We start from the raw sequence: 24,266 nt of genomic DNA on the forward strand, positions 1-24,266 counted from the left end.
GTCCCAATGTGGGGCTGCACAGAAGGACGACGACGATCAAAAAGCCATCAAGACAAGTTAGCTCAAATATGCAGCTATTTGAGGGGGGGTAGCCCTATCCAAGTAATTGTGAGCCTATTTGAATGTACGGTAAGTTGGCAATAACTGCAGGGAAGGAGCTGGATGTAGATCAACACAAAACCCCTAGGGGTGATAGCCGGGATTTGTTGAAACAGACCAGAGTATAAACTCTTACAATGTAACCATTCTACCATATGTTCATAATTAAAAAGCTTTTTATTGCACTTGGCTAGAGGAACATTTACAGATTAGCAGGAGTATGTACAACTTCTGAAAAGCGAGCTTATCCAAAACGGGGAGAGGCTCATCCTAACTTGAGACACTGAGTATTGAAGCTGTCACCCTCTTTGACAGCCACAGCCTCAAGCAGAGCCTGTTTCTTCTGCATGCTGCGGGAAGACTCCAGTTCATACATGGTTGTCAAATTGAAAAGGACGCTCTCGTGGAGGTAATGTTTAGGGTCCTGCTGAACCATTCCTTCCAGTTGCCGGAGGGAATCCTTCAGTTTTCCCAGATAAAGCAAACAAACAGCGGCGTTGTTGTTAGCCTAGAGAAAATTTTACATTAGAATACTGAGGATACCAATGGTACAGTTCAAGATAAATTCTTATACATACAAGTCTGTCAAAGCCTTAAACACTTGAGAGGTCTCCATTCTGCAGAGGGTGCTGGGGGATCAACTGTTACAGACTGATTGACAGGCAGGCAACATTTTCAGATCAGGTAGAGACAGTGAAAAATGGGAGGCCAGGGGCAGCATGACTCAAGCACAGGGAGACACTGCATCTGCCACTCACTGCATGAAAACTTAAAAAGCAGTCAGAGATGTTACTTAGTATGGCATAGTGTCTGGAGTCCCAGGCTTAGAGATGCTACAACTCTGGAAATTTTGAAACCATAGGAAAAAACCGAAATTTCGGGGAAACTCAAAAATATGGAATACTAACTTTCCTATAAAACCTACACCCATTTTTCTACTTTAACAACATAAAAGCCGTAATTTATAAATAATTAGCATATAAGATGGCATTAACTGACATATTTATGGAATTTAAAAGTGCGTCTCTGCTGTTTACAGCAAAATTGCAAATACATCGAATATTAAAGTAAGAAAAAGCAGCAAACTCCTGCACCCTGTGCTGTTTTAGCATATTTCTTCATTCCCAAAAAAGGCGGAGGGGCTGTTCCACTGGACTTTTTTTCAATTCTACTTAAAAGTTCCTAATGTTTCCATCAGAAATGCATCCTGAGTGAATAAATGCCTGTCTTAAAAAGCATTTAACTCAAGGTTCCCCTCCCCTCGAGTTTCAGCGTTTCCCTAAATTTTCCACTTATCCAGCATTTTTCTGATGGGTGATTTGTCCAAAGCCTTTGGGAGGAGGGGTTCTTCCTGCTTCCCCACAGCATCGTGCGGATTCTGAGCACCCATGTGTTCCCCTAGACTTTTCTGTGTTCCTTCCCAAACCTGCTTTGCTCTGATGTTTTGGGAAAGATCACAGCAAACCCAGATGGGCTGCCATGTGTGCAGGGAAGTCAGGATTTGTAGCCACGTTCCCTGCTCTGGCCCCCACAACAGCCATCCACAGCCACATGCCACAAGAGAGCTTTCTGAATTCTGTTTTTAAAAAAAACAGGCAATTGGCATATCAATATAATGGTATATCAGTACGTCCACTGCTGCTTTAAAAAAAGAAATAATTCAGAAAAGCCCCCTCCCCTTTAAGAGCATTGACTGTCATGAGAAATGCAAAGAAAGCTGCCATCAGGAAGCCCGACTGCTGCTACGCTGCACCAGCAGCCGCAGTGACACCAGGGTTTCCACAGGGAAGCACTGCCATATGGGAAGGCCCTTGCCTTAAAAAACAAAACAAAACACCCATTCCAAAGGGGGAGGGGGAAACATTCTCATAGTAAGGGTTTTTTCCCCCCAGGGCTCCCCAAAATTTCACAATTTTTCTGTTGGAAAAATGGGGAAAGTCTTGAGACATTCATGCTACAGATTTTGAGTGAGTAAAACAGTCTTTAGAAGTATTACATTCATTTCAAAGGGGAAAATCCTCCATTTCATATACGTTTTTCCCCCAATACTCCCCAAAGTGTCTCATTTGTTTCACTGAAAACATGGAAAAACCTGATTTTTCCTCCTGAATTTTTCCGGGCCACCACATCTGCAGTCAGACTATGATCTGGGGACGCTGGTTTTAATCCCTATTCTGCCTTGGAATTTAGCTAGGTGGCCTTGGGTCAGTTACTCTCCCACTCAGCCTAAACTTCCTCTCAGGGTGGTTCTTGTGAAGATAAAACAGAGAAATGGAGAACGATGTTATAAGCTGCTTTGAATCATAATTGCCATGAAAAGTGGGTATAAATATCTCAACAAATAGATAAATGCTTATTTCCTTCAGACTGTAAAGTTTTGAACTTCGTTCCTCTTCATGGACTTTTGGATATTTCTACCTCAAAGCATATCTTGATTTGCTGTACTACATTAGTTACATTTTGGGGCCTGGAATCAAAAGGGGTTATATTTTGAAAGCCAAATAAACCGTGAATTCTGCTAGAAGAGATTTCTTACCACAGCATTTGATGGGTCAATCTTCAAAATCTCTGTGAAGAATTTGTGAGCTTCTGCAAAGTTATTCTGACCAAGATGGAGAAATGCTCTGGAATGGGATGTGGCAGAGGGGGAGAGAGGGAGGAGGACAGAAAGATCTTTCAGAGGATAGCTGCTACTCAAGAAAACTAGAAACAGTTCTCTCTCCTCACCAGTTCTCTCCCCTCTCCTCCTTCCTGTCCTGCATTCAAAGCCCTCTTTTTATCCCTCCCCTCACCCCCTAATCCCCATCCCCAGTACTCGGACCAATCCTATGGCCTGGGGTTGGAAGGCAGCCTGTTGAGAGCAGGGCTTGGGTGTCAGCCCATCCCTCTTTGGGCTGCCTGTGGCTTCCTCTAAAACAGTCACAGCTTGCCCCACCTCACTGCAAGGCTGCAAGGCTTCCCTGGAGGGAGAGAGAAGTGGTTAGGCAGGTTGGATCATGGTTCAAGGCCCTTAGCCTGACTGGAGGGGACTTGTGGCATAGCTGCCTTCTCCCCTCTGCCTCTGTGGGTTGCAGTCACCTGGCGGTGCAGGGGGAAACCTGGACAGGAGGCAGCGTAGCAGCACTCTCCAGCTTGGTCAGGGCAGCACACCTGAGTTGTGCGGTTACACCGGTCTAGGATGGGTGGAGGCCACATGACTCAGTAGTAAAGCCACCAGAGGCATTGGTGGCACTGGAGCTGGCTGCCCAAGTGCAAGAAAGGCCACTTGCCTGGCCGCTGAGGAAACGGTGAGGCCAGGTCGTGTAGGAGCGACTCGTCTCAGCCACAGAGGAGCTTCCCTGTGCACTCCTGAGCTGAGGCAGCAGGAGCGAGAGCTGATGCCATGAGCCTGTGGCGTGGGGATGTCCCCGGCAGCTGCTGAAGCTGCCGATAAGGGGGTTATCTGGGTCTCCCTGGGGGAGCCAAGGTCAAGTCAGGGGTGCCGGTAGTGAGCGTCCTCTTACAAGCCCCAATTGTCCCCTCAGTGCCAACTGCCCCTAGTTCCTGAGGAACTGCATTTCAGGGGTCATTTGGAGGCTGTATTGGGAGGGGGAAAGCAAGAAAGACCTTCTCTGTGGGCAAAAGTCTTTCTGTCTGTGGAACTGCACTAGTGGATCCAAGCCTATAATTTTAAAAAGGAGGATTTAGCTTTCAGAATAAAATACACAGAATAAAGCAACACTCCAACAGAAATCTTACATTAACACAAAAGCAGATTGAAATTTGCTACCAACATAAAAACAGGCAGCTGTTCCCATCTTGTTCAATTTGTTTATTCAGAAATGAAATCCCACTATGTTGGATCCAGACTATATCTGCAATTTCCATCAGTTTCCCCCTTCTTGTTGCAGAGCCCCTTCATGTTGTCCCCCACCCCTTAGAAGCAGCATTTTGTGGAGATCAGTGGGCTGCAGTGGGAGAGGCAGGAAAGTTTTTTTAAAAACAAAATTTATACCTGCCTTTCTGCACTCATATATCAAGGTGGCTAACAAATAACATACACAATAAAATCACATCTTAAAAACTATTAAAACAAACAACAACCATTAAAACTAGAACTAAAACACACACAAAAACAAGAACTAAAACTGTGGACAAGAAGGAGAGATCACTGAGGGAACACCAAATGAAACAAAGAAGTCTTTACCCTCTGGTGTAATCTGGCAACAGAAGGGGAAGTCAAGACATCTTGCGGAGAAAGTACCAGCGTTTTGGTGCCATAACCTGGGTTATCACCCACCTAATTTAAATAGGTGGGGACACCTGGAGCAGGGCCTCAGAAAATGACTGTAATGATTGGTAGGTTCATATGGAAGGGGGTATCTTGCGCCCAAATCATATAGGCCTTGAAGTTCAATACCACCACCTTGAATTGTGCCTGGAAACAGATGGGGAGCCAGTGAAGATGGTCCAAGACTGGAATAATATGGTCCCTACAACCTACTCCAGTCAATATCCTGGCTGCAGCATTCTGCACAATTGACTTTTCTGACCACTTTTCAAAGGCATCCCCTTGAAATGTTCTGTTCCGTTGATGGAAATTTTAGTCTGAATCGAATCTAGTTAAATCTGTAAAGCTGACATTTAAATGGTTGGAGCAGTGTTAGGCTGGACAGCATAACTTTGCTGTGCTAATCACATGCAGGCATATTAGCAGACAACATCCTTGTTCTACAGTCCTGTCACTTAAAACACTGGAAGGCCGTGTTCTTGACAATTCCTACAGCTATCAAATGGTTGGCTATCTATTGTAACTGCAAATAAGGTTTCTTTGTACTTGAAATGTATACCAAGGGATCTGTGTTGGAAAGCAATTTAAAAATCCAAGTCTTTGGTGGACAAGAAACTTTTAAAACATCAAGTCTTGTAACAAAGGAAGGGCAACTTCAATGCAGGATAACATGGCTACATTATGTCATACAGATCTCATGGACTGATAGATGCCAATCCATCTTTCTACTGCCAGTTGTAGTAACATAAAATAGAAATGAAGAGAAAGGGATATTCTCCAAGGCCCTTTAATGTTCACAGTGCATTCTTTGCAAAATCACATTTAAGATTAATTTAGCTTTTAGATTTCCCACCTGTTCATTAAAACCATAATTTGGCTCCTCAGTCCATCCAGTTTTGGAGTCACTTTCTCAACATCTTGAAAATATTTTTCAGCAGTTTTTATGTCTCCAATCTGGATAGCACAAAAGAGTATTAAAAAGGAGAAAAGTTACCTCAATTAGTGAAACACTCAAGAGACTCATCAAAAGAGAGGTTTTCCTGCAAAAAACATCTTCCAATATTTGGAAAAATAAAGAAGAGGTAACAAATAACAATGCAGAGAAAATGAACAGAAGACCCCAGCTATAAAAATATGCATAGCTAAGACTGGACCAAGATCAATCGATATTCTAGTTTCCGTGGTTGTTTACAGAAGAGAGACTGACAGCAATCAGCTAAAATGATTCTGTGTCAAAGGGGATCTTGATAAGAGTTTTGCCCCATGCCCTGCTCCAGCTGAACTAAAAGATACTTTTGTTTTTTCAAGTTGGGAAAAATCACTCTGATTGCACAACTGAGTTTCTCCCGTTGCAGAAAGTGATTTTTTAAAAAACTAGAGATGTAACTGGAAATCTATCTGATCTCTCACCTCTTTAAAGGGCTGAATCTAGCAGCTATGGGAAGGGAACAGGGAACTAAATTGGGACAGTAGCCCTAGCTAAACATTTTTACCCCTCTGTCCAATCTGCTCTCCCTGGATAGCCTCTCTTCCCCTGAACACCAACTTGCTCCAACAGGAAAAAGAGGGCAGCACCCAGAATGAAGAGGCATTTGTGTTTCTGGTAAGAAGTTTTCTGTAGCTCAATACAGTGCCCAACATTAGTTTCTACAGCAGTTTTAAAATGCAACTCCCCCATGACTGGCCTCCCTGAGGGAGGGTGAGGGGATTTTGGGGAGGGTTTTTGTTTTTGCAATGGAAAGCCAGTCATCTATATAAACAGCCAGAAAGGGAGAAGAAAAATGAGACCAATTTTGAGTACAACTCTGTGTGCTCTGTGTGCAAGTAAAGAAAGGAAATGAGGTCACTCATCAGAATTGCCAGAGAACTTTTCAAGCAAGAGGGACTTTAATCGCTCTCATTTTACTTGCTACAGCCTGAGACTGAGAGCCAAGCTACAAGAGACAAAATATAGGAGGCCATGCAGGTGAAGGGAGTTGCAATGTTAGCTAGTTTTAAAAGAGATTGGAAGGCTTTGTCAATTTCCCCTCTCTACAGAGCCAGGGAAGATGCTCCTCAGAGGGTTAATTTCCTCTTCTCATCCTAGAAGGGGAGGTGAAACTGACAGAGCCTTCTGGAGGCAAAATCAACAAACCCTCTGAAGAGCAATCTTTGCTAGCTCTGTAGAGAGGGGAAATTGACAAAGCCTTCTGATCTCTTTCAGAACTCAGCTTCCTGGCTAACACTGCGACTCCCTTCACGTATCATTCATCTCTTGTAGCCTGGCTATGAGAGATTCAAGGTTGCTCCTAGACAGGTAACAGGCACAGGTGTCCATCTCTTCTAATTCACCAAATGGAAGGCAGCTGCCTAGCCATGTGTTGGATGTCTTCGCCAGGCACCCTGACAACTGTCCTGTGTCTGCAAGCCTTGGCAGGGAGCAAAATATTAGATGAAGAGATTGTACAGGATGGTCTTTTTTTTGGGGGGGGGTGTCCTTTTTGATAGACAGATAGTACTTATAACATTATAGTTATGAAAGAACTAACAGTGTACAAGTTTGGGACAATGATGGTTATCTGAGCAGCAGCCAGAACAGTTTCTTGTTGGTTAATCAAGATCCTTGATCGGCACACTGGGTTGGATCCTGCAGATAGATCCACATGTGCAAGGGGGGAGGGAGGTGAGTTTCACCAATTTTCCTCCTGCAGCAGCTCTTCGACTGCTCCGTCATACTGCTCCTCAGGGTTTCTCATCTCCTATGAGCATAATTTTGGGAACATTTCAGACGGCCACGGGAAGAGAAGAAAATTACACTTCCATGCACAGAATGTAGCCAGGACCCAATGCTTCATATCCTCTAGTAGGGTTTCACTGCTGCACTTAAAAGTTCACTAAAAAGGCTACTCTCTAACATTCTCATCTCCCCTCCCTTCAGTGTGATGAGATATGACTTGCCATGTCTTCATTTGGACTTCAGAAAAGTAGATCCTTGACAAAGGGAGAATGCTGACAGGCAACAGAGGACAGATGCCGCTCCGGGTGCAGCAGCCCCAAACCATTGGGGGAAGGAGCGGTGTTTATGTTGCTCTTTGTTCAAGGGTATGTAAGAAGGGCCGATAGGTTTTGCATGCTTTGTCTTCCTTTCTGCCGCACTCAAAGGAAAGGGTTGTGTTCTGACAGTAAGACTACTAATTCAAGAATATCCAATAATCCCGCTTCCCTCAAGGCCATGTGTAACAGCGAACACAGAAGAAGACAGAATTCCCTCCAGAGCCTGTTACCATTGCTCTTCAAATCAGACAGACATATTGCTCCTCTGAGACGTGAGCCACTCTCCTGGCATTCTCCCCAAGGTTGAGAATGTTGCTTCTGCTGCCAGGCCAGGACTCCGACAGACCTCAGAGCCAAAAAGCACAGCTTAGACACGAACTCTGCTCTTCTGCGTGCCCCACTGCAGTCACTTAAAGGGACTCATATCACACTGACTGATGGCTTACAAGCCTTTCCTTTAATATTAGCAGGTACAAGGTTTTTTTTAACATTGTTTCCTAATATGTTTTCATTTTACAATTAAAGTATCAGTATATTGTTATGTCAAAATAGTTTTGACAACTGCAGTTTTCAATACAAACCATCTAATGTTGACAATGGCACTTTCAAGGAAGCATTAGCTGAGTTACTTAATATACCTCCTCAAAAAAATTAGACTTTCAACCCAATCCAATGCATTACCCACATGGAGTTCAATGGGACTTACCTCGAGGCAAGTATACATAGGAAAGCAGATATATATTAGCAACAGGATAACTTGCCTCTTAATGCAAGTGAAAATTATAATAGCATCAATATTCTAATTTAGTATTTTAAAAAGGGATGTTAATGGTAGCAATACTAGAAGAGAGAAAATTTGGAGCTATCAAAAATAAGGAGAAAGACGTCAAAAGAATCTAAAAATGACAGATGGCTCCTTTGAGGATTCTCTGCTTGCTGGAAAATGGGTGGTCCTCTGTCATTTATGAATTCAAAACTCTCTGCGGTATACACATTGACTCAGAGTTGCTCTCACAAAGTCTAATGATCTGACTGAACTTCAGAGCAGCAAGCTAACCTGAAGGCTGGTGAGGCACAGTGGTCAGAGTGTCAGACTAAGATCTGGGATAACTCGGTTCAAATCCCTGGCTAGGCCATGGAAGCCTGTCAGGCAACCGTGGGCCCATCACAATCTCTCAGCCTAACCTACCCTCACAAGGTGACTGTGGTGGGGATGAAGTGGACGAGGTGGGAACAATGCGAAAAGTCACTCTGAGTCCCTGACTAGGGAGAAAAGAGGCATATAAGTAAAACAAAGTAAGAATAAGCATGAAACCTTTGCAAATGGAGTGGGGGAACAAGTGGTTCAGGAGTGGGCTAGGATGTTCAGACAGCCCTAGAGCCAACAGAACCAAAAGACCACTGGGGTGCAGGCCAAACCCTCAGGCTATGACTTGGGCCATGGCAGCAACAGGATTGGCTTGGCAAAGTCTACACTCACTTGGATCCTGAGGCTCTGTCTAACACTTCAGGGGCTATTTGACTCAGCTTGCTCCTGGCTGTCAGTGGCCCTCCAGGGAAGCAGCCAACCAGGAATTTTCCCAGTAAGTTAAAGGGACAGTCTATCTGTGCAGCTGTCATCTCCCATCCCTGCAGTGGCACAGGATCCTTGGTAGACAAGATACCCAAAGCTAGGCAGCTGGAGAAGTAAATATCCAAAAGACCAGCAGCACTTGACTTGTGCCGAGGATCAATGTCGCATTAATCTTAAGTCTAGGGCAGGGAAATAGCAGTAGCAAATCCAGGTGCCTGGACCCTCATATAAATTCTGTCCACGGTGAAAAAGTTGCCATTTCTTATAATACAATGAAGGAAGAGGAAGGGGGGGAAAGCATGTGCTGCTATTCATCTACTTGAGGACCACTGTAAAGAGTTGCAAACTAGGGAATGGAAAACATAGCCATTCCCATCTGTTTTAGAAGGAAATGTGGGTATTTAGACACTTGGTGCCTAGATGACTGGGAGGGGTTGCATCACCAGTATCTATTAAAGTGAAAAATGTAAAGTGCAAGTAAGAAGCTGCTCTTAAGAAAGTTCACATGGGCAAAGAGTGAGCAGCACCATTCCTCTACACGGCAGACTTCAACACACTTGAAACTGTCATATTTCCCCAAAGACTCTATCAAACCAGGACTGGGAAATATCAGAGCAAAGCAGAGGAAAATCTAGATAGTGAATAATTAAGAGATGAAGTCAGGTGGCTGCATAAAAACATCCTTCCTGTAGTTTGAGTGCCAAACCAGAGCAAAACCTCTGTGCAAAAACAACTTTTAGTATGTACTGCTACCTCCAACAGCTGTCTACTGCTTCATTTGTACTGCTAATATGAATGATCAAGTAAAGATTCTCTCTTCCCCACTCTTACCTGTTTTAAATCAGGAGCGGAAGGCATAGATACCGTTTATTCAGCTGGTCTTCTCTGCTTGAATTATAAACTATTTTTGCACAGTAGCCTCTCTCTTAGACAACCTGTTAACCTGTTGGCTTCCTACCCATACCCTTTGATTAATAAGCAACATCTGTATTATACACAGCCAAGGCAGTTTTTAGGCACACAAATATTTTTTCTATCATTGCCAAGGATTGGCATTTGGCTTTATTAAGAATCTAGTTTATACCTGCAGGAAAATCCTTCCAATTCCACTCAACAGCTGAGGCTCTTGCTCAGGGTAATATTTGATGACTGTGTGATACGTCTCCACAGCAAGCACATAGTCCTAAGGGGTACAAAAGCACACAAATGGATATGCAAGGTCAGCATTCTCCCTTTGTCCTATGCATACAGTTTCAATAAAGGAAAGGGTGCACACACGCACGACGAACATATATAAATGGAAATCCCCCCCCCCACCAAATGGGGAAGAATACCATCTTTAAAAAATGATTAAATGTTCCCCTGCACCAACTAAATGCTTCTCTGTTGGTTTTAGCAAAAAAGCGGAGATCTGTAAGAAGCTGGAAGAGCTTTCTTCATTCCCATCAGAGACATGAGGACAGCTCCAAAGACAGGAGGACACAAATCACTTTGTCCCATAAGTGGCCACAGTTTGACATACGGCCAGGTTTATGCACAAAGAGGAAAGGGGCGTGCACGCACTGAGATTCCTACAATGACATCTAATCCTTTCTATCCAGCAACTGAAGGCTTTGGAAGTTCCAAGTGCCATGGCAGCTCAGCTCACAGACCAATCCTAAGAGCAGAGTTGCACCCTTCAAAGCCCGTTGACTTCCACGGACTTAGAAGGATGCACTTCAGCACAGGATGGCACTATTACTCTACTTTAAAAAAAAATCCTCCTGCTTGAAAAAATGGCCACTGCTCTCGTGTGTTTTGATAAGGCAGAATCCACTATAACTAGATGAAGGGCATTTTAAACGAACTTAGTACCATCGAGCAGGGATTTAACAAAGTAGTAGTTTTTCATCCCCTTGTTTTTTTTGTCAATTGATGCTTTAAAGATACAACTTTTAAAAAAGGACTAGGGATGTTGATTTGAGTACAGCTTCTTGATTGATGAGTCTTGGCCCTGATTTAACTACAGTTTTTAAATTAAAAAATGTAAAAATTGGGTAAAAACTAGATCAGAGTAGAAAGAATAGAACAAGGGCAATTCCATGTAATTACACTACAAAAGGAGAGAGAGGGAGAGAGGTGATATGCTTGTAGGTTTATATTTTAAAGAATTGTTCACTTGGATTGTTCACTACAGATCTGCTGTAGAAAAACAAGACCCGAGTTTAGTAGTACCTTAAAGACCAGCTAGATTTCCAGGGTATTTCTCAAAAGCTCGTATCCTGGAAATCTAGCTGGTCTTCAAGGTGCTACTGGACTCAAATCATGAAATAAATTAATCACAAAAGGCTTAACATTGACCACCCAAGAAGTACGAGAAATGCTCTGTGTGCTTAACAGAAAGGCCCCCTTCTACACAGAACCTATAAGCTTAAAGAGCCTGTGACCGGACACAAGGGATTCCAGCCCCTCCTGTCCCCGCTTGGTCTGCTGTGATTTGAGACTACAGCTGCTGACCCTGTACCAACAGCTGCTTCTGAAGGACCCATGAATTCCAAGGGTGGAATCTGCTGTTGCATAACAGGGGTGGGGTGGTGGTGGCTCAAAGTCCTCCACACACAATTAACCTCTTTTATACATAATAGAAAGACTTCAGATTTTCAAAATAAATAGAAAGTTTTCTTTAATTATATAGCTGAAAGTCAAGGACAAAATTAAATTAACATAGTGAATGATAGAAGGAAAGAATTAGGCAATACACGCTTATAACAAAAATGTTATTTGTTGATAAAAATGTTATTAGATATGAAGACAGGTGGTAAAGATAGAATAAAGATATTTCAATAGAAGTGAAATACTAAAAGTAAGTTCCATATAAATGTGGAGAGAATGCCTTCAAGTCATAGCTGACTTATGGTGACCCCTTGTCAGGGTTTTCACGGCAACAGAGGTGGTTTGCCATTACCTGTCTCTGCACCTCTGGTCTCCCATCCAATTATTAACCAAGGCCGACCCTGCTTAGCTTCTGAGATCTAGCTCACCTGGGCTATTCAGGTCAGGGACCATATAAATGTGTGCAAATCTTTAGGTTTCTATGATCATAGTTTATATTTTATGTTTGTAAATTGAAATAAAATAAATTGAAATTTTAAAGAATCCTTCCTATAATCCCAGGCCATTCCACTTTTGTCTGGTTCCAGTAATGCCACGTGACAGGACCCAGCACTAGCTCTGCTTTTCGTTAAATATTCTGCCCTAGATCTCCTCCTACTAATGACGGGGGTTTGGTGGGGAAGTTTGTTTATGCCAAGCACAACAGGATATGCTTAGCCTTTCTGCAGCAGTGGAAGAGAAGGCCCCTGGGTATTTCTTTTGCCCTCAGGGAGGCATCTGGGACAAAGAGGTACCACCCAGCATAACTTAATTTTGCCCACTAAGCCAACACAATGTTGAGAAAGAAGAAAGCAACGCAGCATTATTAATGGCAAAATGTTTTTTGCTGTAGCTGTTGCTACTGTATGGACATTAATAATAATAACTGTGCTTATATACCACTCTTCTGCTCAAATTAATGCCCACTCAAAGCAGTGAACAAAGTCAGTGTTATTTTTATTGCCAAACGGACAGCTGGGGAGCAGGGGCTCAGAGGAGTGGCTTACCCAAGGCTACCTGCTGAGCTCAGGGCAGTGGTGGGAACTGAACTAGTAGAGTGCTAACTCACAGCCTGACCACTGAACCACTACGCTCCAGCAGCTCTCAACACAACAAGTTTGTATTAAACAGTTCGTTTGCATGATAATTACGCCAATTCTGCTAAAACCTGCCCACACCATTCTAAGAAATAATGGCAGGACTGAGTACAGAATTTAAACTGACCCCATTTTCAATCCCACCTAAATCGTTGGTTTTAAGAACACCCAACAGGGCCCAGGATTGCAGCCCAAGGTTCCTGTATGGCTGGCTGGGTACCAATTTTCCTGTCAGTGGAAGCTTTCCCAACAAGAGTCTCTGTGGAGCTGGCAGCCTCTTTCTGCTGCTTTTGGGTAGAAGGCGAGAGAGATTATGCTGTAGCATAACCTAATCAAGACTTCTGCTGTGCTTCCCCTATTACAGGAGAAAAACTGATTCAGAAGGGAGTCCATAAGAAATCACTCCCATGCCTTACTAGGGCATGTTGTTTTCCTCTTTGGTTTTTATTAGGTAAGACCTAGTCTCTCTCCCAACCCCCATTCATTTTTGTCTGAGGTTCCACAAACAGCCAATAATATAAAAGGGAGAATAAATTTCGAGAAAACTAAGGGCATAACTGGCAAAAAGAATGTGGCTTCAATTCAAATTTCAAACACTTCTGGTTACATTAAAAAACTTAACATTTGAAGGCCGGCTAAAAAAATCCAGTTGAGTGATATATAGGTCTTCCTTTGCTTATTTTTTCAGAAGCATTCGAAGTAAAATACAGAGTATTTTGTTAATATGTTTTAGTATTCAGTATGTAGTATTTATACATTTTATATGGAAACAATTATGTTTTTCCTCATGATGTGTGTGTATTTTAAATGGTATGTGCTAATTCAACCACTGGGCCCAAACAGTAATTGAAGGGCACACAACACAAACAGTTTGCTGAAGATAAAAGTTGGCATGTGTTTGGTCAGTGCCTGATAGAAGGCCTTCTGGGACCCACATGTATGCCATTTTGAGTTCCGTGGCAGAAGAAAGGCAAGTTCTAAATGTAACAATAAAGTATTCTTTCTGATAGGGTACAGTTTTCTCAAGGGCCTATATACCTCCTCAGAATGCTTATCTGAAAACCATGTCAACATCGGCGTCTATGAGGAAAGCTTCTAATCTTATTCCCAATACAGGGAGACTGTATTTTAATAGACAGGGAGACTTTGATAAGGGTGCCCTTCCAGTCAAATTAACCCTTCCCAACGTGTACAAATAACACAGAAATCCATGAGATGGTTATACCATGGTCCCTGATCATTTGAACAAGTTGTGTTCCCTTGAATCTTCAGGATGCTGTAATGGAGAGGGAGTGCCACTCTATTCTGAAGGGCTAAGGCCTTGCTCGTTCGGGCAAACAAATGGAAAATGATTTCCAAATAGACTGCTCTCCTTTGCCCCCCCCCCTTCCTACAGTCCTTATTTGTCTTAGACAAGTTTTACAGTAAACGTAACCTGCATATACTGCACAGATTCTGGATGTCCCCCCGCCCTTATGAATTATACTGAGCCATCAATGCACATGGATCTTTATAGAGGGTCATAAAGACTAAGAGATTCTGCCCAAAGAGACAACACCTCCATTTTGAGAATGAGCAGGACAACATGGGGAGAGGACAGGGAAGGGAAAGACAAGAGTTTTAAAAAAGAGAGAAAGGAGTAGGGCTCTCGCATTTAGAAAGGAATAGTTTACAAAGGGCTTGCTCTTGGGAAAATGAAACAATGGATGTCCACCCTATTTCATCAAAGACAAATATTAATTTTCGTTTGAATATTTAGGAAATTCCACTTGAAACATTGTAAATACATAGTACAAAACTCACAGTTTTGAAAAGTAAATTGAAGTGACCATTTCTGAGAATGTGCTGAAAGCTAGGGGGATTATTATTGAATTTAATTATTAACAGAGATTATTTTTTAAAAACAGGGTTTCAGCAAACTGCTACCTGTCATTTTTCTGACTTAAGAACACTTTCTTTCCTTTTTAAAAATATGCCTAATTAATAGCTACATTATTTTAATTCAATATATTATTTATCATTCTTCTCAACATCCACACATTTTTTTTACTGGTTTTATTAGAAAATCAGAATGCAATATACTTTTCATCAATAGATGGCAGCAGACTGCACCATGAGCCAATTTCAGGAGGGAAAAAAAAGAATGTTTATTACCTGTGTCTTATGAAATGAAAGCTGACAACTGAATGATGTATTTGATGGAATAATAAATAAAAAGTGTGTCAAGTTCCTGAAAATTACACTCTTAAGGATATGTTCTTCTGTGTGATTTTAAGTATCATCATGATGAAAAATAATGCAAGTGATTTTACAGCTATCCTGAAATACACTAAAGTGCATTTTCTGTGTTAGCTGGATTAAAGATCATAAACTATACAGAAATTTTTTTTGTCCTCTATGGCTCACATAGCATAAATGAGGGGTATTTAACCAAAAGCAAATCTGCAGGACATCAGGCATGTGACAAGAAAATTGTATCACACTACGGCATAGTTCAGGCATAATTACAAACCCTGCCACTGGCATGAAAGACCCTGGGCAACCTTCCCTCACAGCCACTGACAAGACTTGCACTTTTGCGCCAAATCACAGTTTGTCATTCCATCTGAACCACAAAACTATGGTTTGTTCTCTTGGTTTGGAATCCTGTTTTTGTATGGAAGTGAGCAAGCCGCAGTTTGCGGAACAGGAATGACCCACTATGGTTCCCTTTGATAGTACACATATTTCATTAGATTGCCATATGTATGGAGAACAGAGACAAGAATAGAGGCAAGTGTGTGTATTGAAGGGCCTGCTAGAGTTGATCATGTCAGCAACAAACCATAGTATGTCCTTTGTGTGAAGCGTTTAACTTAGGTTGCTTCCACACAGAGTTTTTGCTCTGATTTAGCATCCAAACTGGAGTAGGGTTTTTTGATGCCTCCCGACAAAGTTCTCCCGTACTTGTCCACTTCACATTTTGATGTGATGCCATTTGCCATGCTTCAGCACCCCACAGCTGTCATCTCCCCACCACCACTGTAAGGCATTGTCGGGGTGGGACTTCTAAAAAAAAAAAAGGCAATTCCAGCAGTGTAACAACTTAACCATCTAGTACCAGGATCTACTAGCTCCTCTGAATTCCCAGCTTTCATTTTTTTAAAAAATGTGTCTAGCTTTTTTTTGTTGGCTAGGCCTTTCCCCTTATATGTTCTCTGTATATTATATACTCAGCCACAGTGCAATGGATCCAATCATCCTCTAACGAGCCTTCCTCCAACAAAAGACCTACTTAAGTTGGATAAAGGTTCCTTTGGCTGAAGATGACTTCGGATTTGCTCAGTGAAGTGGAAGGATAGGGGTAGGATCCACCCCATTTTTAAAAACATGAAATATGGTAATTCAAAGAACCTGGTAGGCAGATTATAACAAATATAGCAATTTCCAAATTATGACTCGAGATGCTGGGGATTGAACCTGGGAGCTTCTGCATGCCAAGCAGATGCTTTGTCACTGAGCCACAGACTTTTTCCATGGTCAGATGTCAGGCATGCTCAGCAGAACATTCTCTTTTTGAATGAATTCACACCATCACATATTGTTTTGGGACTTATTCTGTTTTTTAAAAAATGACTGTGAGCTATGTTTGTGGGGGAGGGATTGTTTGAAATGAGGAGGAAAAACTCAAATCAGAAGTCTTAGTGGATGCTTGCCATAATGCTGTACAATTCTCTGGATAGCGGCCACCACTTTGAATTCCAATTTTCCTTCTGGAGTTCAGTATGTGAACATCACTCTCAGAAGTAGAATATTTAAGGCAAATGATACCCAAGTTGTTAAGTGGAGACAGCACCATCCAAGGTAAAGTTGCAAGCAGATTTTAATGACGGCTTAAGGCTTGAATGCAAAGCTGCCAAGGCAGAGACCTGAATTCTCGAAATGGTCTTGGAAGTCTGTATTTAGAGATGGATGTTTATGCAAACCACTGTTGCACTGGATCTGAAATTGAGTTGCAGTGCTTCAAAAGAATCATTATATAAAAAAGTAGTAGTAAAACAAACAGATGGCCAGTCACTACTAAAGGGAGATGCTACATTTAGTGTGAAGTAAGAGAAAAAGAGTTGGATGTAGAAAAAAGAAATTCTATAGAAATCAGTGTATTTAACATTAATCTACTTCAACGTCTTCAAGTGGCATTTTTATTAAATAAATTGCTTCATTGGTACTTTTGTTTTTAAAAAAGGAATTTTTGATATTTTAATTATGGTCTGATTTTTCTGTGTACTACGGCTGTTTTATATTTTGGATGGTTTTTTAAAAAAATTAGTGTAAATAGTGTTAATTGGCAGAATCCTGAAAAATATTTAGTTAATTTGGCTTTGCTTTTGAAGTCAGTTATTTATCCTATTTTACATAAGAGAAACTGATGCATCACCACGAGGATCTGAACCTACGTATTTGAAGTCACAATTCAGTCTTTTGCCTATTAGGAATCAGCAATCCAAGGGGTTTTTGAAGTTTAATTTTAAATAACATCACACTGATAAGCAAAATCTAGTCTAGTAAAAAACTGATATATCTGACAAGCCAAACGACTGTCTTAGGCCAGACATAGTTTCAATTTATTTATTTATTTAAGAACTTTCTATGCTGCCTCTAAGTCTTGCTTGAGGTGGTTTACAATTAAGACAATAAGTTAACAATATAAATCTGCTAAAATTACTGTAAAGACCACATAAATGAACCCTTGATGTCTATCATAAATCAGTCACTAACTCAAGGCATCTTTCCTCAGCCCCTCCAAGAGGCAGTTATCTGCTCACTACTTAAAAAAAAAACCCTAGGCAAAAATGATGCAACCAATTATTGCCCAGCCTCCAACCTGCACTTTTAAGGCAAAGTGATTGAAAGAGCAGTAGAAGAGCAAGTCTAGGTCTTCTTGGATAACTCTTGTGATCTGGACCATTTTCAGTCCGGTTTCACGCTGGGCTACGGGATGGAGACAGCTCTGATTGATTTAGCTGAAGACCTCCACCTGAATGTAGAATGCTTCTTTATTGCTCCTCTGATCTATTTGTAGCCTTTAACAGCTGATCCTTGAAAATTCGGTTAAGAGCCTGGGGGGTTATATTGGACTCAGCACTCCTACTAGAAAAGCAAGTTAATACAGTTGCAAACAAATGCCTTCCACAAACTCAGTCTAGCCAGGAAGATAGCCCCCTACCTTGACATGACTGTGGGCACGGACCGGGAAAAAACCACGGGCCATGGTCCATCACGTTTCATGAACCATGAACCACGAACCACAAACTTTTCATGGACCCGCCCTTGTTCACGGACCGGTTCGTTGGTTTGTGGTCCGTCACTTTTGAGGGCCTGTCAGCTGAAGCCAGCCCTGCAGGAGACCGCCCATTTCCGTGCTGCTTGCAAGTGAGGGGCACGGAAATGAGCGCTTTAAACCCTGGTCTTGCTTCAGCTGGCAGGCAGGGAAGTCCCCACCTTTCAGCTGAAGCCAGCCCCGTGGGGAGCGCCCGGTTCCGTGCTGCTTGTGAGGGGCACGGAAACAGGTGCTTTAAACCCCACACCTTCCTTCAGCTGGCAGGCGAGGAAGTCCCAGGGAAGGTGCCGGGATGTCTGGATTCATGAACCAACGGACCAGCCCAAAAGTCGTCAGGTCTGTGGAAAACGCGTGTCCCATGACCCTTTGATTAGTGAACTCCGAACCAGGTCAGTCTGTATCAAATTTTGGTCCATTTTCCTGTCTGTGCCTACCTCTAATCAGAACTCCCGCTCTCTTGGCTATCTGCAGACTATGGAAAACTGAATTATTCAGGATGGCTTTCTTACTCAAGTAAGAGGGTTGTACTTTAAGGAAGTGATTCAGAGAGAAGCTTTGATAAAGGAATAGGGAGGGACTGTTAACGATACCACTGTGTTGCTCTGTTGCTCTTACTAGGTAATTTCTGTATTGTTAAAATGTCATGAGTCTGTATCAGAAATCTGCTTTTTTTCAAATTAGTGCAATCCAAATCCTATTGCATTGTTTACTGGATGTCCCAGTCATTGTATTGACTTATACTGTGTAATCCACCTTGAGTATCAGTGAGAAAAGCAGATTTTAAATAATGTAAGTATTTATTTATTTTATTTATGCTATTTATAGTGCCCCATTAAAATAAGCTCAGGGTCATAAACAGCAGAAAACTATCTTAAAACAGACTTCAGGTCAGAAGACAGCCATTAAAAGTCTGGAACGATAAAACCACCCTTAATGGAAAGACTGGGTGAAACAATATGTTTTGGCCTGGTGCCTAAAAGATGAGCCTCAAGGGGGAGGGCATTTGAAGCTGAGGTGCCATCACAGATAATGCCCTGTCTCTAGCTGCCACTCCCCCTCCCTCTGAAAGCAGTAGGCACAGACAGCAGGGCTTGAGAGGCAGATCTTAACTGGCAGTTTGGATAGTATGGGAGGAGACGGTTCTTCAGGTTCCATAGCTCCAAACCATTTAGGGCCTTAAAGATAAAAATCAGCATTCCGAAATGTGCCTGGAAACAGATGGATTGTCAGTACTCCAAAGCATGCTATTCAAGACCATGGGCACAACTGAAAAAAGGGATTAAAGCCTGATAACAGCCACACTTCCAGCCCCACATTTTTCTCCCTTATTGTCCGGGTCTGCTTGAACGCCACTGGGAGTCTGAATTACAGCAAGTGGAATATACTGGGAAGGGCTATTGGGCAGCAAGGAGGCATCAATGGCTTAGAGGTTACTTTCTCCTTCAGAGGCACCTGCAGGAACACTCCAGAAGAAAAGATTTACAGCTTCTGAGCAGAACTTAGATTTTATTAAAATGAGGGGCAACCCAGACAGATGCTGGGAGTTCTGTAAATGGTGCTCCCCGAATTTTTAAAGTTCAGTTATAAAGGCATGTGGGATTCCAATTTGGATCAAGATGGGGGCATGGGGGGGGGGGTTGAAACCTCCCTCCAGTCCATTATTTGCCCCATTGGGTATCCATATATTTCTACAACAGGACAAAAAACAGCTTTCAAAGTCATGTTAAAAAAGCAGCGTAACGGGGAGAACCTTAATCCCTTCCTGCGTCACTGCTGCCTAGATCCAACCTGGCCCCCTGCATGCCTGCTCTCATTTGCCTTGGGTCCCGAAATGCTTGGGTGAAAGGTAGAGTATATAAAAATGTTAAATAAATATAAATTAAGTGCTAAATAACTGTATTTCTAAACATATGCTAAGAGATGCTTTGCATCTTGTCCAGCTTGGCCTCAAGTTGCTGGTATTATCTGGGGATCTGAACAAATCAAATGGAACAAGGGGACGGGTCACGGCACATTGTCAGAGTATCTCTTTGGCATGCATAATATCCCAAGTTCAGTCTCTGACATCTCTAGTTAAAAGGATCTCTGGGTAATAGGCAACGCGAAAGAGCTCAGTTTGAAACCCTGGAGAGTTGCTGCCAGTCAGAGTAGACAATACTGACCTTGATAGACCAATGGCCTGATTCAAGTACAGCGCTGATTTTATCTCTGAAAAAGGAGTCTTTAAGCTTCCTTGCCAAGTTGGGTTTTGTTTAGCTTCACTTCACAGAGATCCTGATTTAGTTGAGGCTTGGCAGGTGAAGGGGAACACTGTTAAGGGGCAGAAGGCTGGTAAAACGTTGTGGGGCTTTGGGTGCCCACCTACTGGTGACACAGCTTCCTGCTCAGGGCAGTTCTTAATATCTGCTGCTCTTGTTACACAGTCAACACACAGACTCACTCACTTCCCAGTGCTGTTAGGAAAAATCTCAAAAGTCACTTCCCAGCAGCAAGAAGTCACTATAGCAGCAAGAAGCTGAAAGGACTCAAGAAAACTAAGTAATGGAGGTGGGGGGGAGATCCATTCTGCTCGGGCCTCTTCTTTCTTTGCAGGTAGTTGCTGCAGTAAAAGGGTCTGAGGCATGAGAGTAGTACTAAATTTAAATTTAGCCATGAGAGTAGTACTAATATTTAAATTTTTCTGAGCTTCACCCCACACAAATATAAAACGAGGGGCACTGCTGGCATGTGTGACTACAGCAGCAATTCTGGGGCATGGTTTGAACAAGCTAAAGGGGGGGGGGCAAAAATGCTTAAAACTTGTTCTAACTGCAGGAAACGGAACACTCAGTTTTCAAATGCCAATTCTGAAAAAAAAAACACCTTCTATTGCTGCTGCCTGGGCAATTCCATGATTTCAAGAGGACCGGCCAGCTGCAGTCCATATCCTGACAAAGAGCCATCTTATTCAGGCTCAGCCTCTCTGGCACTCTCTTCAAGGATATATAGCAGCTCTGCAGCAAATGCACCCACCTACCTTCATCATTAGGAGACAGTTTGCCATGGAGTACATCACCCGGCCCAGACGTGACCTCCACAGCTGAATGGAGGCTGTAAAATGAGAGCAGCTTGTGAATGTGCACAAATAAATTAGAAGCGCTTTCCCTAGCCGTCAATTATCGGTCATATGCATTCTGATTCAAAACGATTTCCCCCCTCGTTAACATTGCTACGTTGCAAGCGTAATGTTTCTAATATTCTGCCATGATGCCGTGGAAAAGAAAACCCTGCACCTTCTCCATAATAGGTTGTTTGATTGGCACAGGGAACAGACTGCCGGAATAAATGAAGCAATAAGCTAAGGCTGGAGACAGCCTCTCAAGCTTTTAGCTCCGGCAACTCAAAGGAAGCATCCATTTTCCAATACAGAACAAAAGGCGAGGGGTGGGGGGGGGCAGAGAGAGAATGAGTATGAGCGCTAAGAAACTGGGACCATCAACGTGTAATCATGTAATTTAGAGGATTAAATTTACCCTCCTCAGCTGCCTCAAACTGACCAGCTAAGTTAAAATCTCATTTTGGAACCAGAGCATGAAGGTTGAAGAGCCACAGTCTCAGACTGGGGTCCTGCCCTCTTGCCTCTGGCTTAGCAAGGCGGTAGGAAAACCTGCTGAGCTTGTCTGCCACCCCCACACTCCTGGAGCTCAGAGGGGTTTGAAGGCTGCTGCAAAAAGCGGCCATCAATTTCTCACTCCCCAAGCTGGCAGACAGGCTCCTGATGGCTGTAAGAGAATGGTTTGTGCTGAGCTCTCTCTGCCTGGGAGAGATGTGTGTGATCAAGCACAGCAAATCTGAACACGTTTAGGACACAAAGATGAAAACCCAGACAAAAGTGGATTGGAATGTGCGTGCGTTTTAGGGAGGGGAGGGGCTGAAATTCTATGCGGGATTATGGGGGTCCCTGTAAACTTCAATCTGGGAGAAAGCCCCACTGGATAAAATGGGGTTTACTTCTGAGTACAGCAGCTTAGGATCGCTTGCTCATTTCTGATGCACAGGATTGGGCTAAAAATTTCGTTGGTCTCAGGTTCACCATGAACGCCTAGAGTAGAACTACTACAGCAAGACTGACATTACTGTAACAAAATAACTGGAGTTTAGGGTAACGTGTTTAAGAAGGGCACAAGACAAGTATGCCTTTGCTTGTGTGATGCAACATGCAAGTCTTTTCAGGGTTGCAGCGTATTTGTTTTACAAAAACCTTAGGTAGCTCCAGCAGATTTATCTATTTATAAGTCAGCTCAAATGTTGCCCAGTCTTACCCATGAAGGGCACACAGTAGCACATGGTACTCTGGACTCTTTTTGATTTTGCTGCCACAGACTAACACGGCTAACTCCTCTGCATCTAAAAAAAACCCTAATCTAAACACACTAAGAAAGGGGACGAAAAAATTAATCTAAGCACAAAGAAACAACATTTTAAAAGCAACGTTAGAAACAGGAGGCAATATTGACACAAAGCCATGTCCATTCCTCCAGAGAAGCCAGCCAATATTTTTATGCAGTTGGTTGATATTAGTGGGAGTTCCACTAGTGAAATTACAAGATCAGGTTCCCCCGTGTAAACCTACATCATGCACAAACAGAATTCAAAATGCTTTTTGAAGACTGAAACAATTATAAATAACCAACAAATTAAAAAGAAACAGAAACAGCAAAAAACACTCCCTCCCAAATTTCTCATTATAACGATTGCTACATCATATAATATGTATTATCTGCCGTTATCAGTACAGGCCCCAATTCTGGTGTGTTTGTAGTAAGCCACTGTTTTTTGTTTCTCTGGGAATTTGTGCATTCTGGAGTAGCTGCAGGACTCGATGCCTTATCAGAGAGAGAGAGAGAGAACGCACTGCCAGGAAAATGGTGCAATGCTAAATCTCTTTCCTCCCACTGAACACATGAAGAATGAGATGCCCTACACCCTCCTGTTTTGAAGAGAGGCATGGCAACCAAGCTGGTTTGTGCAACACCCACTCAAACCAGCAGTAGGGAAATGATGCTGCAGATCTAATCCCATAAAGAAGGCAGGCTATTTCCAGTCACAGCTCACACGGCAAAAAAAAAAAAAAAGGGGGGGGGGAGAGCTTGCCTCCGCTGGAGCTCACATGAAAACATATATAGAAAGTTTCCTGCAGCTCAAAAATGCACCAGAGCCCCTTGCAGGGGAGTTGATCTGATTGACCTATTCAGGCAGAGATGCCAACAGTCCCTACAAGTGTCCTCTGGGCAGCATTAGGCAGACAGGCAGCTGGAATGCTGCTGCACTCCAAGCGCATAACAACCTCTCTCACAGATGCTTCAACACCCCTCCCCCTTCTGCTGGCTGCCTTGCTCTGAGTCTCTGCCCAGCCGAGCTGAGCTCTAAAAGCAGCTGCAGAGAGAGAGAGAGAGAGAGAGAGAGAGAGAGAGAGAGAGAGAGAAGGCAGTCAGAAACAATCATACTGCTAGGTGGCGAGAGGGAAGAAGGCAGGAAGAGCCACAGAGCATGGCTGTAAGAAAAGGCTTTGGCTCTCGCCAGAGGGAAACAGTTGAGAAGTCTCAGGAGCCAGAAAGGAAACAGAATTTGGTCTCAGATGCTGAAAGAGGGAGGGGGGAGAATAAACAAAAGAATAAGGGACCCGTTTACATTTTTTTGCCCTCACACTGGAAGGCTTACAGCCGTGACCTGCATGAATGGATTTTAGTTGGGTTTTTTGGATGAGCTGAGGGGGTACTCCTTGCTTTGCAGATGAAAATCCTGCCATGCTCGTGTGTTGAATGTGACTGGCTACCTCCTTTCGCTGAAATCTCAAGCTGCCTCCTTCCCCGTCACCTAATCCCAAACAGGCGGCTGGTAGCAATTTCTTCAAGAGGCAAAGGCAATAATACTTCATAGATTCTGTAGGTTGAGGACTGTCACGGCAAACAGGTTCCCAAGTTCAGTCCTTGCGAGCCTACGCTCAAATTATTCTCTTATCACTTCTCCAATTGTTTTTGTTTTTACAACTGTGCACAGGAGAGGGTCACATTTCTCCCACGATGCTCAAAATGCTGCCCTGTCTATCTTATCTCAGCTGTATTGCCTCTGGCTGACTCAGTGCCCAAAGGCCAGCTGGACCCTTTCCCACTCAGTTACCTGGTGCCCTGGGAGAAGCCCTGCTAGCACACAAAGGCTCTTCTACAGTGAGTGTGCCAGGGTTGTGTGACCTTGGCTGACTGG

At 43.0% G+C, this 24,266-nt stretch overlaps 1 protein-coding gene across 1 annotated transcript in view; it reads right to left on the reverse strand.

Moving 5' to 3' along the window:
* Positions 1 to 257: 257 nt before the first annotated feature.
* Positions 258 to 24,266, reverse strand: part of TRAPPC12 (trafficking protein particle complex subunit 12) — a 73,708-nt gene continuing 49,699 nt past the window's right edge. Inside the window, exons 9-13 of the mRNA XM_054991765.1 lie at positions 21,040 to 21,113; positions 10,060 to 10,158; positions 5,223 to 5,323; positions 2,636 to 2,723; positions 258 to 607 (exon numbers count right to left, since the gene is read on the reverse strand). Coding sequence (XP_054847740.1) covers positions 365 to 607; positions 2,636 to 2,723; positions 5,223 to 5,323; positions 10,060 to 10,158; positions 21,040 to 21,113 — 605 coding nt within the window. The 3' untranslated portion in view covers positions 258 to 364. The remainder of the gene's footprint in view (positions 608 to 2,635; positions 2,724 to 5,222; positions 5,324 to 10,059; positions 10,159 to 21,039; positions 21,114 to 24,266) is intronic.

The sequence above is a fragment of the Eublepharis macularius genome, chromosome 1 (genome assembly GCF_028583425.1).
Source record: "Eublepharis macularius isolate TG4126 chromosome 1, MPM_Emac_v1.0, whole genome shotgun sequence".
Lineage (NCBI taxonomy): Eukaryota > Metazoa > Chordata > Lepidosauria > Squamata > Eublepharidae > Eublepharis > Eublepharis macularius.